Below are 12,053 nucleotides of genomic sequence, written 5' to 3'. Positions count from 1 at the left end.
CTGTACCCGTGTACGTTGTGGTCTGGGCATGTTTTGTTGAATGAAAAGGAGATTGGCTGCCCTCTTTCCCCAACTTCTCATGGCAAACCGATGGGCAGCTTTTTGCTCAGCTGCATCAGCTATGACTTTTAACTCACGTTAAGTTCTTTGTTTTGGACCATCAGGGATGTCTATAGAAGGGCTGTTTAAGGTGATCATTGTATTTCTTTAAAAAAAAGAACTATGTCCTTGTGTCCCTCTGAAGTACAGTAGCATGTTTTTTTTTCGTTAGTATACCAGTGGCTAAAGAGGAATTTAGTCCTGTTTTAGTAAGTGGGATGAAAGCAGACACGCCAACTTGTATACCTGTGGCATAGCAACTATCCATAGGGTCGTGACTTAATTAAATGAATGCAAGATTTTTCTGATAGACGCTCGGGGGACTGGAGAGCACTCAAGGAGTACTAAATGGCAGAGAAGATCTGGAAATCAAATGATGTTTGCAATTAGGGTTGCGTCATTTTCTTGAAGGAGTTAATTTGTTCACTTTCAAAAAAGGCAACGCATTTTCAAACAGACATATGTGTAGTATGGATTGAGTCTGGATAGCTTGTAGATCAGGAAGAGTCCCTTCGAGGAACGCTCAAGAGTTAAACGAAGTTATAGCTTTGTTGCTCTTATGCAGCCTAGTGGATGTGGGATATGACTGAATAGCATGGGACGGCCGCCACGAAAATTGAGGTTTATGAGAGTTGGTGTATATAATAACTTTAATGTACGTAGGAGCGCAGGAAAGTGTGCAGTAGACTATACAAACTAGAATACATTGAATCAATAAGTGTACAGAGGATTTCACCAGTGTACACATCCATTATCCTATGCACCCCTGTGGCAAAATAGGGGGGGTGGGGTTGGTTGTCCTTTTGCCTTTTATAAAATCTCCTTGACCATGAATCCTTTCAGAAATGCTTTGAACAGGTGATACAATGAGTCCATAAACAGCAGCACCCAAAGAGTATAGGCATTCGTGGGGCGAAAAGGTCACCAGAAAAATTTAGTAATTTGAAAAAGTATTAAGAAAAACATATTTTTCAAAATGTAGTCCTTCTGTGCAAGAAATGTAAACTGTGAAAATGTTACCAGTGATAAGGGTTCCAAAAAGCTATTTCTAAACACAGGTATAGGGCTGTAACCCTAACAATGACTCCAAATAAAGCCAGGTAATCAAAACAATCACCCTAAATCTTAGTTTACACTTAAATACACCCCATATTCTACCCCAACACTTAGTCTTTCCTTAACCCTAACACTGCAGTGCCCCAAAGCATTTTATTAGCATGTGATGCAATACAAAACGCCCAAAAAAGTAGAAAATGAACGGTGAACCTATCTGGAACATCATTTCTAGCCCTCCACAAATTCCATCGCCCCTAACATAATCGAAATCTTTGCTCTAATGCTGAACTTAGTTTTACAATAATCTGAATACTTACTCGAATCATTACTCTACCTAAGCCCTTGAATTTATCCTAAACCCTTATGCTACCCCTTTAACTCTAAAACAAACCCCTTACTCTGTTACTCCTATCCTTAACGTAATTCATACCTTAATACTTACCCTGACCCTTCCTCTACCATAATCGAGCCCCACCATCACCATCCCTCCAGAACCACACTGACCCTAAACCTTACCTTTATTATAACCATAATCTTTACTCTGACCCTAACCTCTAGCATTAGCCAAAACCCTATCCCAAAGCTAAGCCAAGCAATTGCAAGTCCTCCACACTGTCCTTATCCCTAATGCTTACCCTAACGGCACTGAATCTTTGGCTACTTTCATCTGCATTTTTTTTATACTGCATTTTGCCTGCAGACATTTTCACTGCAGAGGTATTTTCACCATGATTTTTCCAACTTTGCAACATGTTCACTGTATTCCGGAATACTTAATGTCACAACACACTGATCACTCTGTGTGCACACCAGGACACACAGCCCAGGGAGCACAGTAATGGGGCCCCACTGTGGGTAGGCAACTGCAGTTCAGGCATCTGCTTAAAACCTAGCAAATGGAGACAGTAAGAACGATGTTAGATGTCTGGCTGATGGGATTCCTTGTGCGCGGTGTCTGATATCTGATACCACATTAAGTCTAATGTTGAAAATGTATTTCTTTTCTCAAACTTTTCACAAGGTTGAATATTTATTTATTTATTTATTTATTTTATTTATAACGCGCCGACGCTCGCAAGCATCAGCAATATGCAACCCTTATGCACTGATAAGTAAAGGACTTTATACAATGATCTAATATTGGAACTAAATACGGAATAGTAAACATTTCCTTTTAAAGTAATCTGTTATATCAGGGTAAAACATTTTTAAATGCACTTATCTATTTTCAGTTGCGAATGTAATACTGCTTTGGTTCAGGTGCATGCATTAATGGACTGCATTTTTTTCCCTGTGTCTCCTGCAGCTGAGTTACAGTTCGCCTTCGTCTGCTTTTTGATTGGGAATGTATATGAGGCCTTTGAGCATTGGAAGCAACTGCTGACACTCTTGTGTCGGTCAGAAGATGCTGTTAAGACTCACGAGAGCCTTTACAACAGCCTCATTTCAATCTTGTACCACCAACTGGGTGAAATTCCATCCGACTTCTTTGTGGACATAGTCTCCCAAGACAACTTTTTGACAAGCACGTTACAGGTGAGTCTGTACCTGGACAAAGGATAGAAAAAAGGCTCTTTGACTATTAGGAAGGGGTGTGAAGCATATTAATTTAATCGATGCACATAGAGATGGAACTGTGATGTGCTCATTGGACAAATCCCTGTACAATACATGGTACAGTACATAGTAGCTTGCGATGTCCGAATTCAAGTCTGAAAATAATGTCCTGATATTAAAACTGACTTGTAATAGAGCTCCACTTTCATTATTGATCCCCTATTTGGTGTTACTCTCAATATCCTAATAACTTACTGCACGGCATTCAGTGCTTTATCCCGTATATCAAGACCATACTAATAATACATTTCCATTGGCACTTAATTGTTTGAGCAATATATGTTGGTACTACTGCTTCTTTTCAAAGCCTTGTCAATGATCTTGCATTACAGACAGACATTTTACATATGCAATAATAAACCATGTCCCAGAAGAGGTTGTTGTCTTTGCTCCTGACCCCTAGCTTGGCAGGACTAATCATTCCTGCTGTTACAGCTTGTGCTAGGAAAGTCTTTTTTGAAGTGTTCACATTTATTTTATTTTTTTTCTTTACTGTTGCTGGTTCTGGGAAGAGGAGAATCTTATGCTGCTGGTATTTCGGATTCCTTTTTGAGTTTGCTGCTTTAAAAATCCTCCCCACATCTTTAGCATCTGATAAATCAGTAATGAATATTAAACCCACTCCCGATGTCTGAAACTTGCCAGATGTCTGCGTTTTGATCCTATAATACGCACCCATGTAAATGGGATTATCTGTTTACAAGTCAAGCCCCTTTGGGAGCAGATTGGACACACAGGTGATCGGGTTCTACTTCAGATGCAAGGCCAATGATTGATTTGTTTCACCATCAGCACATTCTGCATAGATTTGTGACTTCTTTCTGTGGTGCTATATCCCCCGGGCTACAGCTTTCATTTCTTTACATATGTTTCACTGATAAATTGTTTGTGTTTGACCAGCAATGCACTCAGTGGTTCTCTGGTCCAGGGTGGAGGTTCTGGACTCCATTTGGGCTACTGCCTCATTTAATTTGTCATCTTTTTTGCAAGATGAGGTGTGGATCTTTCAATGAAACCCAGTACAGCCAATACTCTGTCTATTGAAAATCAAGGAAGGTCTGGATCTCCCTCTCACTAGGTTTCCTACTCTCTGAACCGCGTTGTTTAACAAGGTCAGTCAGCAGGCTTATGCTTTTTAAATCTGAATGTTTTCCTGCTGCCATATCTAAAAATGAGTCAAAATGTTAGAGACCAGTAGATATTAGGAACGTCCAGATGTTCTCCTAATTCAATGAAACTTCAAATGTAACACTTTTTTGCCTGTTCGTGGGCAACACAGTGTTAAATTTGCCAAATACAACGTACGCTGTTCCTTACTGTCAGTCCTAGTAACACTGGTCCGTGTTTGTGTTTCTGAACTGCTTTATCCCACAAACATTATGAGTTTCAAGCATGGTACTGACTTATGTTAAACGGAATCAAATCAGAAGATATTGTGCTGGGAGATCACTTGTATGATCAGTTTGAATGTGTTGTTAAGCCTTCGCTCTGGGCATTAACGAGGGCTCCGGGTTAGCACCCCGGGCTACCAAAGCAGTAACCCCGGGTGCTTAAAAAATGTAGTTTCAGTCACTAAATGGGACGCCTTGCATGTCCTGTTAAATGACTGAAAATACTGTCTAAAGATGGCTGCCATGGACAGGGAAGGCGGGGCTCTGTTACAGAGCCCCTTTTCCCTTTCCATAATGGCCGTCAGGAGAAGAGTGCAAGGTGCGGTTGCGGAAGCAAGTGCTACAGCAACCGAAACAATGTTAGTGGGGGAGAGGAATTACTATTGGGGGACGAACGTGGGGTTGGTGGCAGGGGGAGCTGGCCGTCAGGTGGGATGGAACACAGGCTTTCACTAGCGGTTCAAACCCACGTACCTAGCCACCTGATTGGCCGGATGGGCTGGCTCTCCCTGCCAGGGTGCTAATGCGGAATATGTACTTTGCAGAAAAGTCAGATTCTACTCATTTGGCCTTTCTACGGGATTATAGTCCAGGAAAATGTACTGACAATGAGGAAAGCCATCCACCGGCTTCACTGCAAGTCAGAATATGGCAACAGTGGGGACGTCCAAAGTACTTTTGGGCACAGAGCTTTATGGCTACAGCAACAATAGACTCTTCTGAGCTGATGGCTGACTGCCACAGAGACCACCAGCTAAGATGATGAGAGCAGAACCAGCACCTCTGTCTCTCCTAGTAAAAAGCAGATCCACGTAGGAAGGGTTTGGGAGTGGGGGACCACTGATGGCACGCCCACCCGCTAATGGTTGACAGCAGATACCTTAAGGGGCTCAGAGAACTGCACAAATCCAGCCCCAAGAGCGTGCCACCTCGACAGGGGCATCAGTTTTTTCTGTAAATGGTCTTGTGCTCTGGGGCCAGTGGACTACAAGATTGATGCCCCTGAAGTTTCAGAATCGGGGTCTCCGATCCCTCTGCATCAATAATAGATGTAAGTGTTGCTGCAGAGACTCGAAGTGCAGCGTAATTTAATGGTTGACAGCCTGTGCCATGTTTGTGCCAAGGGACGTAATTCTCTGATGCCCAGCCAGCCGCACACCGAAGTATTCATGTTTTAATCTCAGTCTACCAATTATTATTCAAGGCACACATGTTACGAGTTTGATGGTGTTTGTATGATTAGCCATAGACATTTTTATATCCCGTTCATTTGTGTACTTGCACTCTCACAGCTCTGACAACCACCCATTTAGTCGCATCTGTTCCATTGTTTGGCCTTTTGTTAAAGCTGAAGGAATACTTTGATCAAATCAATTAGTAAATGTGATCCATATTCGGTAAATAGCATATTTCGCGGACTGCAAAAAATTGAAAGTAGGTAAGAGGCAAGACTTGCCGTTGCCTCAGTGTGGAAAACATCGAATGATGCTTTTGGTGGATGTTCATGGCTCCAGCTTTTGGTGGATGTTCATGGCTCCAAATTCTTACCACCCTTTTCTTTATTGCATCTACAATATTCAATTACTAAATAAGAGACCGAGCTATACTTGCTTGCACTAGAAAATATAGTCAACTAAAATCTGGTGTAAATACCTCTGCACTGCAAGCCATCAAGCAAACGTAGCCACACATGCATTGCAGCAGTTTAATTATTGTGCACTTAATATATAACTAAACAAATCTTCGCTGCGAGAAGTGCAAAGGGTATGCTTTAAATAAGCATGGCCCATGTTTGCTCCAAGAAGTACATGTTTATGGCAATGAAAGCTCAAGCGTGAAATGCAGTCTTGCATCAACAGTGAGTGTATGCAGTCATCGAAAATAAACATTTCTTACATTCCAAAAATCGATAAGTACTACCAGGCAGTGGAATGTGGTTGGCAGGCACTGTTTTTAGTTGTATCGTCCGACATTGGAGCATGCTGATGGCAATTGTTTTTTTTTGCGTCGGACAGACCCCAGCATCTGTGAATATTTCATGTTCACTACTCCCTATATCCATTTTTGGAAATACAAGTTGACTTTTCAGCAACATGCCTCTGATAGAAGGTTGAATTTGTTCAGATGACACTACAGTGACATGCAGATAACCAAAAAGTGTGTATTGCCACAAACACTGGTTTACTAAAGCAGGTTTAAACTATGGAGTCCTAGAAAGAAACAAAAAACAATCTTGGTATATTATGTAGCAGATCTAAAATCCAAGATATTGGCAGTCACCTTATTTACCAACAAACAACAAATGTGGGCTAAAATAGTGAGTGGTCATCCATTCAGAGATGCCATGGGGCACAATTCGTGATTCTGCTGCCATGGCTCTTCTTCCTTCATTCTCCGCATACAGATACGAACTTCCTGTCTACATGCTTTCTTGTCCCACATTAGTCTGCTTGAGTAAGTAGTTCTCTTGAACTCCCATTTGGTCTAATTCAGACTTGCAAATGGTTTGCGTCCTCCCATGTATGCCTCCTCTTTGATATCTCGAATATCCAGCTTCAGCAGTTTTGATAAAGTTTCTCCAGTGTGTGCTGTGCATCGATGCAGTCGACTCGATGTCCTTCGAGGGCCTCCGTCTTGAGGATGATGTCATCAAAGGCATATATAGCACGAGCAGCAGCCTTTGGCTTCAGTTCCGTTTTTCCGAGTAAGCTTACACTTCGTGAACTGCGGCGCGCTTCAGTTTCTTGGAGAAATATCAGAAAATGTCTTTGTCGCCGACCCCTCTTAGACTTGACGTACTTGAACAAGTTCCTCGGGAAGGACAAGATCAAGGTGGTCACACTTACTCAGATCCTTCAGGCCCTCCAGCTCCAGGAATGGACCTTCAGGATGCTCATTTTCATGTGCCAATCTATCTCAAGTGCAGAAAGTACATGAGGTTCTTCGTTGGTGGTTCTCATGAGTTTCGAGTCTGCCGTTCGGGCTGACCTCTGCCCCGAGGGTATTCACCAACCTGATGGCAGTGGTGGCAGAGAGTCTCAGGAGAGGGGATTCACGTCTACCCCAACCTGGATGATTGGCTGATCAGTGAGCGTTCTCCGGTACAAGTCCTGGATCATCTCCGCGTGACCTGCCACTCCTTATACAGAATAGGCTTCTCCCTCAATTACAAGTCCAACATGATACAATCTCAAAAGCTCCAGTTCATCAGGGCTTTACTGGCTACATCATTGGCAAAGACCTTGTCACCCGATGCAAGGGCTCAAGACATTCTGCAGATGATCACCAAATGTCAGAGTGCTCAGCGTCTCCTGGCCTTCAACTTTTTGAGGTTGCTTGGCCTTATGACATCCTGCATTTTCCTGGTGCCAGAGGCTTGCCTGAGAATGAGATCCCTTAAATGGACTCTCGGGACACAATTGTCTCAGTTCTCGGGCAACATGTCAGACTTACTTCAGGTTCCAAGCAAGGTTGGACAGGATCTCCTGTGGTGGGCCTGCAAGGACAAGGGAGAACCTTTTTGGCAACCATGGCCTAAGATAACAGTAGTGATGGACGCCTCATTCACTGGGTGGGGAGCCCACGCTAACAAACTGACAATCAGCGGTCATTGGTCTCCATCGGAGTCCAAACTACACATCAATCTTTTGGAGCTGAGAGCAATCAGACTTGCGCTGAAGGCTTTTCTGCCCTCTGTATGGGGAAAGAATGCCCGGATAATGAAGTACAGCACAGTGGCCGTGTACTACCTCAACAAGCGGCGACGTGTCACTACCAGGTCACTACCACTGTGCAGAGAGACAATGTAGCTTTGGTACTGGCAATTCAAGAAGGAATCTCTCTATTGGCAGTTCACCTAGCCGGGGAGGACAATACGGTGGGGGACTCTCGGAGCAGGCATAGCAGTCTCCCACGAATGGGAACTAGCTCAGGAAGTCCTTCATGAGATCTTCAGCCTTTGGGGGAACCCCTCATGTGGATCTGTTTGCGACCAGTTTCAACCGGAAGTGCAAACTGTACTGCTCCAGGGAATTTCCCCCAAGAGGAGCTGTAGGATACGCATTCGTAGTGGAATGGGCGTTTCCACTCCTGTACTTGTTTTCTCTAGTCCCCGTCATTCCTCACTTGATCAGGAGGTTGAGAAAGTTCGGGAAATCCATGATCTTAATTGCTCCTGATTGGACCAGAAGGATGTGGCACCCGGACCTTCTGGACATGTCCATCTGCCCTCCAATGGGTCTTCCAAAAAGAGAAGACCTTCTGCGAGAGCAGGGTCGAGTTCTGCATCCATAGGTCCAGACACCCAGCCTTCACGCATGGTTTCTGAGAGGCTGAGGTACAAGGATTGGCACCTGCCGGATGACCTAATGGAGATTTTGCTTTCAGCCAGAAAGACAGCAACAAAATATTTGTACCGCTTGTTAGGGAGAATTCTCTCTTTAGGTTGAATTCCCTAACCTAGTGAGTCCCCCCCAGCAGCTTTGCTGGATTTCTGGAGTTTTTATTTTTTCTCCTGCCAAGAGTGAGACTTTTTTTTTTTTCTCCCACTCTTGGACATGATTTATGTTGTTCCTTTGACTGTTAATGTGTTTTATGGGCTATGGGGGTCCTTTACTCCATAGGGTCTCATGTGTTTTTACTATGTGTGTTACACAGCACCCTCCGTGCAGTGACACAGGGGTGTCATAGTGACACCCCACCATAGACTCCATACCCTGGGACTGACTACTGTCTCCTAGGGCATGTAAAGTCACCATTGGCTTTACTAGTCCCAAATTATTAACAGAAACCAGTACAAAACATCATATTGTGGACGTACTGGTCGGGGCAATTCGATTGCCCCGGGGTCTGTTAGTCGAGGGGGCACGTCTCTGTCCCCCCTGATAGAGTTTTGGCTGGTGGCAGTGGATACTACTTTTTATATTCGACAGCGAATATATCCCTATGGGATTTTCGCATTGTTCAAGGCTACCAACTTAAATTATTTAATTCTCATAGCCTCGAACATACTGCCGGTTTATTTATTTAATATTAATTCGCCGGTTGGTATTTTTTACCAGGACTCGATTCTAAAATGGTGTTTGTGTTCTCTTCTGTGACTCCAACCCAAGTCGAGCCCTTTGTTCCACTTTTTGGCGGGCTTCTCCACAGAAGCCTCCAAAAGTGGTGCCACTCTGTCTGGGTACCACAGGGGGTATGGGAGGGGGTTTAGACACCCTGGACTGAGTTACCTTGGTAACTCAAGTCACACTCTTGTGTGACCACTTAGCATGTTTGATTGACAGCTAGGCTGAGTGAATGGGGGTGTGCTGCATAAAAGCAGGGCTTTGGGGACTGGAACTTCAGAAGTCGCCACAGGACCTGAGAATCCGACGAGGGAGAAGCTGAGCTGACCTACACGACGACACCACCGGTGGAGCCCTGCGGAACCGACTCACTACTTCCCGACGACAGAGAAGATCTCCCGGCTGGAGAGGCTTCTTACCCTGACTGGTGGGCACAACCAGTTTACCTTCTTCTCTTCGCACCCCAGACCGGCTTGTGGTCGAATTGCCCATGCCAAGCACCCCAGCAACCGGATAGCCACTTACCACTGGACCGCTCCTTTTACCTGAGAAACTCTGCGGCTGGTCGGACTCCTGTCTTCCTCCCCGACGAGATCCTCTCTTCCCCCAGACGAAGCACCGACTTGCATCCGCTGCCAGGAACAACTGCCCCCACTGGAGTATTCTCACCACTTTAAGGTACCGTGTCCGCCAGGCCTCCCTTTCTAAAATTGCTACAAGGTAATAATAACCCCTTAACCTTCTGGACTGGGCTGGCCGCCTTGACCTTCTAACTGGTCACTTTCTTTGGTCCAACTCTTTTTGAACCTTTTCAAGACTTTTGTGCACTGAACCGTGTGACCTTGGACACATTTCGTTTGATCCTCTTAAAGTGGATCCAGCCTACTGAACTCCAACTTCACGGTTTTACGTTGCCGTCCTCTCTTGTTGTGTTCTTGTAAAAGTATGGGACCTGTTTCAATTTATTCTCTGCTTTTCTCTCCCTTTTAAAATGAATTATTAGAGTGCCATCTGCGTTAAGCGCTCACCGCTGTCTGAAAATAAGTGGGGCTTTACTTAAGACTTGTCTAATATTCTTCTAAGGGAGTGTATATCTTTTAGTGACCGTGTTTTTGAATTGCTTACTATTAGTGCCTGTGTGTTTTTCTAGATGTGGTTTTAAATAAATAATTATATCTCTTTTACACCAAGCCCTGGTCAGTGTTTACTTGTTCTACTGTGTTCTTTTGACCTATTGTGGATACTCTGTATACTGCCTAACTCTTCTTGAGGGAAGTCTGACTGCTCAGCCACAGCTACCAAGTGAATCTGTGTGGTACAGACTGCTACCAAGTGGGTTTACTGCCAAACACCTGTAGTCTTAAATCTTTTGCAGTGGTCCCAGAGGGAACTGCACAGGTTTCTGCCTAACACCGCTGCCATTGGAACAAGTTCTGCAGCTGGTGCAGCAACAAGGATGTGGACCCTTTGCTATGCAAAACTCTAGAGTTTTTATCCTTTCTACTGCACTGGGCCAAGCTGGGGCACAGGTTGAGAACCATTAGAGGTTATTTGGCAGCGCTTTCCATCTTCAAGTGTTCGTCTGAGAAAACGTCACATTTTAAGATCCCTTTGGTGATAGAATTTCTGAAGAGATTCACTAATGTGTTCCCTTCTTTCCTTTTCAGGTTCCCGTTTGGGACCGTAATCTTGTGTTAAAGTTCCTTGTGTGCACCATTTGAACCGCTCCATTCATGTCCTTTAAGACTACTAACATTCAAAACCACCTTATTGGTAGCGCTAACATCAGCCCGTAGACTGAATGAGTTGCAGGCGCTATTCTCTAAACCAGTGTTTAGAGTATTTCATAAGGACAAGGTCGTCTTGAGGGTCAAACCTTCATTCCTACCCAAGGTCATGTCAGATTTTCATTTAGGACAAAAGATACCCTCCACCTCGTCCTGGCAAGGAGGAGGAGAGGTTACACAGACACGACTCGCCAAGGGTACATTTCAAGGCTGTCAAAACTTTGTCTTGATGACCGACTATTCATAGGATACACGGCTCATAGGGTGGGACAGGCTGTAACAAAACAGACTTTCTCCAGATGGATTATTTTAGCTATTTCCAAATGCTACAGGCTAGTGGGCAAAGATCCCTCAGAAGGCTTGAGAACCCATTCCAGTAGGGGCATGGCTACTTCTGCTCTAAAAAGAGGTGTTCCTATTAAGAACATTTGTGAGGCAGCCACTCGGTCTGCAATTCACACTTTTACTAAACGTTACTACCTTAATTCCACCTTAAGTCCGGAGGGCAGCTTTGGGAAGGCAGTCCTTCATTCCGTTCATGGAAACCATTGATGTCAAATTTCGTACTCCGTCCTTCCAAACAAACACTGCTTTGAGAGTATCAAAGATGAGGAATACGTGGGAGGACACAATCCATTCGCAGAAGAAGTTACTTACCCCAGGTAACGTTCTTTCGACTGGATGTTCGTCCCACGTATTCCTCATTGCACCTCCCAGCCTACCCCTCAGTAGAATTTCTCATGTTATTACAGCTTACGCTCATTCAGAGTCTAGTATGGTCAAATCCGCTTTTATCCGGGTAGTTCTACATGAGAATGACACGAAAAAACTGTGCATGCTATATATGTCTTCGATGACCTCATCCTCGAGACGGAGGCCCTCGAGGGACATCGAGTCGACTGCATCGACGCACATTGCCCCCTGCCTAATTAATTTCCGAAGCAGCTGAAAATGGATATTGGAGATATCAAACATGAGGAATACGTGGGAGGAACGTCCAGTTGAAAGAACGTTACCAGGGGTAAGTAACTTGTTCT

General features: G+C 44.3%; 1 protein-coding gene across 1 annotated transcript in view; it reads left to right on the top strand.

Moving 5' to 3' along the window:
* The window catches only part of AAR2 (AAR2 splicing factor), a 107,487-nt gene that overhangs the window by 83,520 nt on the left and 11,914 nt on the right, over positions 1-12,053 (top strand). Inside the window, exon 3 of the mRNA XM_069652314.1 lies at positions 2,462-2,691. Within this exon, the coding sequence (XP_069508415.1) occupies positions 2,462-2,691 (230 nt within the window). The remainder of the gene's footprint in view (positions 1-2,461; positions 2,692-12,053) is intronic.

The sequence above is a fragment of the Ambystoma mexicanum genome, chromosome 3p, assembly GCF_040938575.1.
Source record: "Ambystoma mexicanum isolate Mex_15411 chromosome 3p, UKY_AmexF1_1, whole genome shotgun sequence".
In the NCBI taxonomy this organism is placed as follows: domain Eukaryota; kingdom Metazoa; phylum Chordata; class Amphibia; order Caudata; family Ambystomatidae; genus Ambystoma; species Ambystoma mexicanum.
The sequence above is the reverse complement of the archived record's forward strand: the minus strand, read 5'-3'. Positions and strand labels throughout refer to the sequence as shown.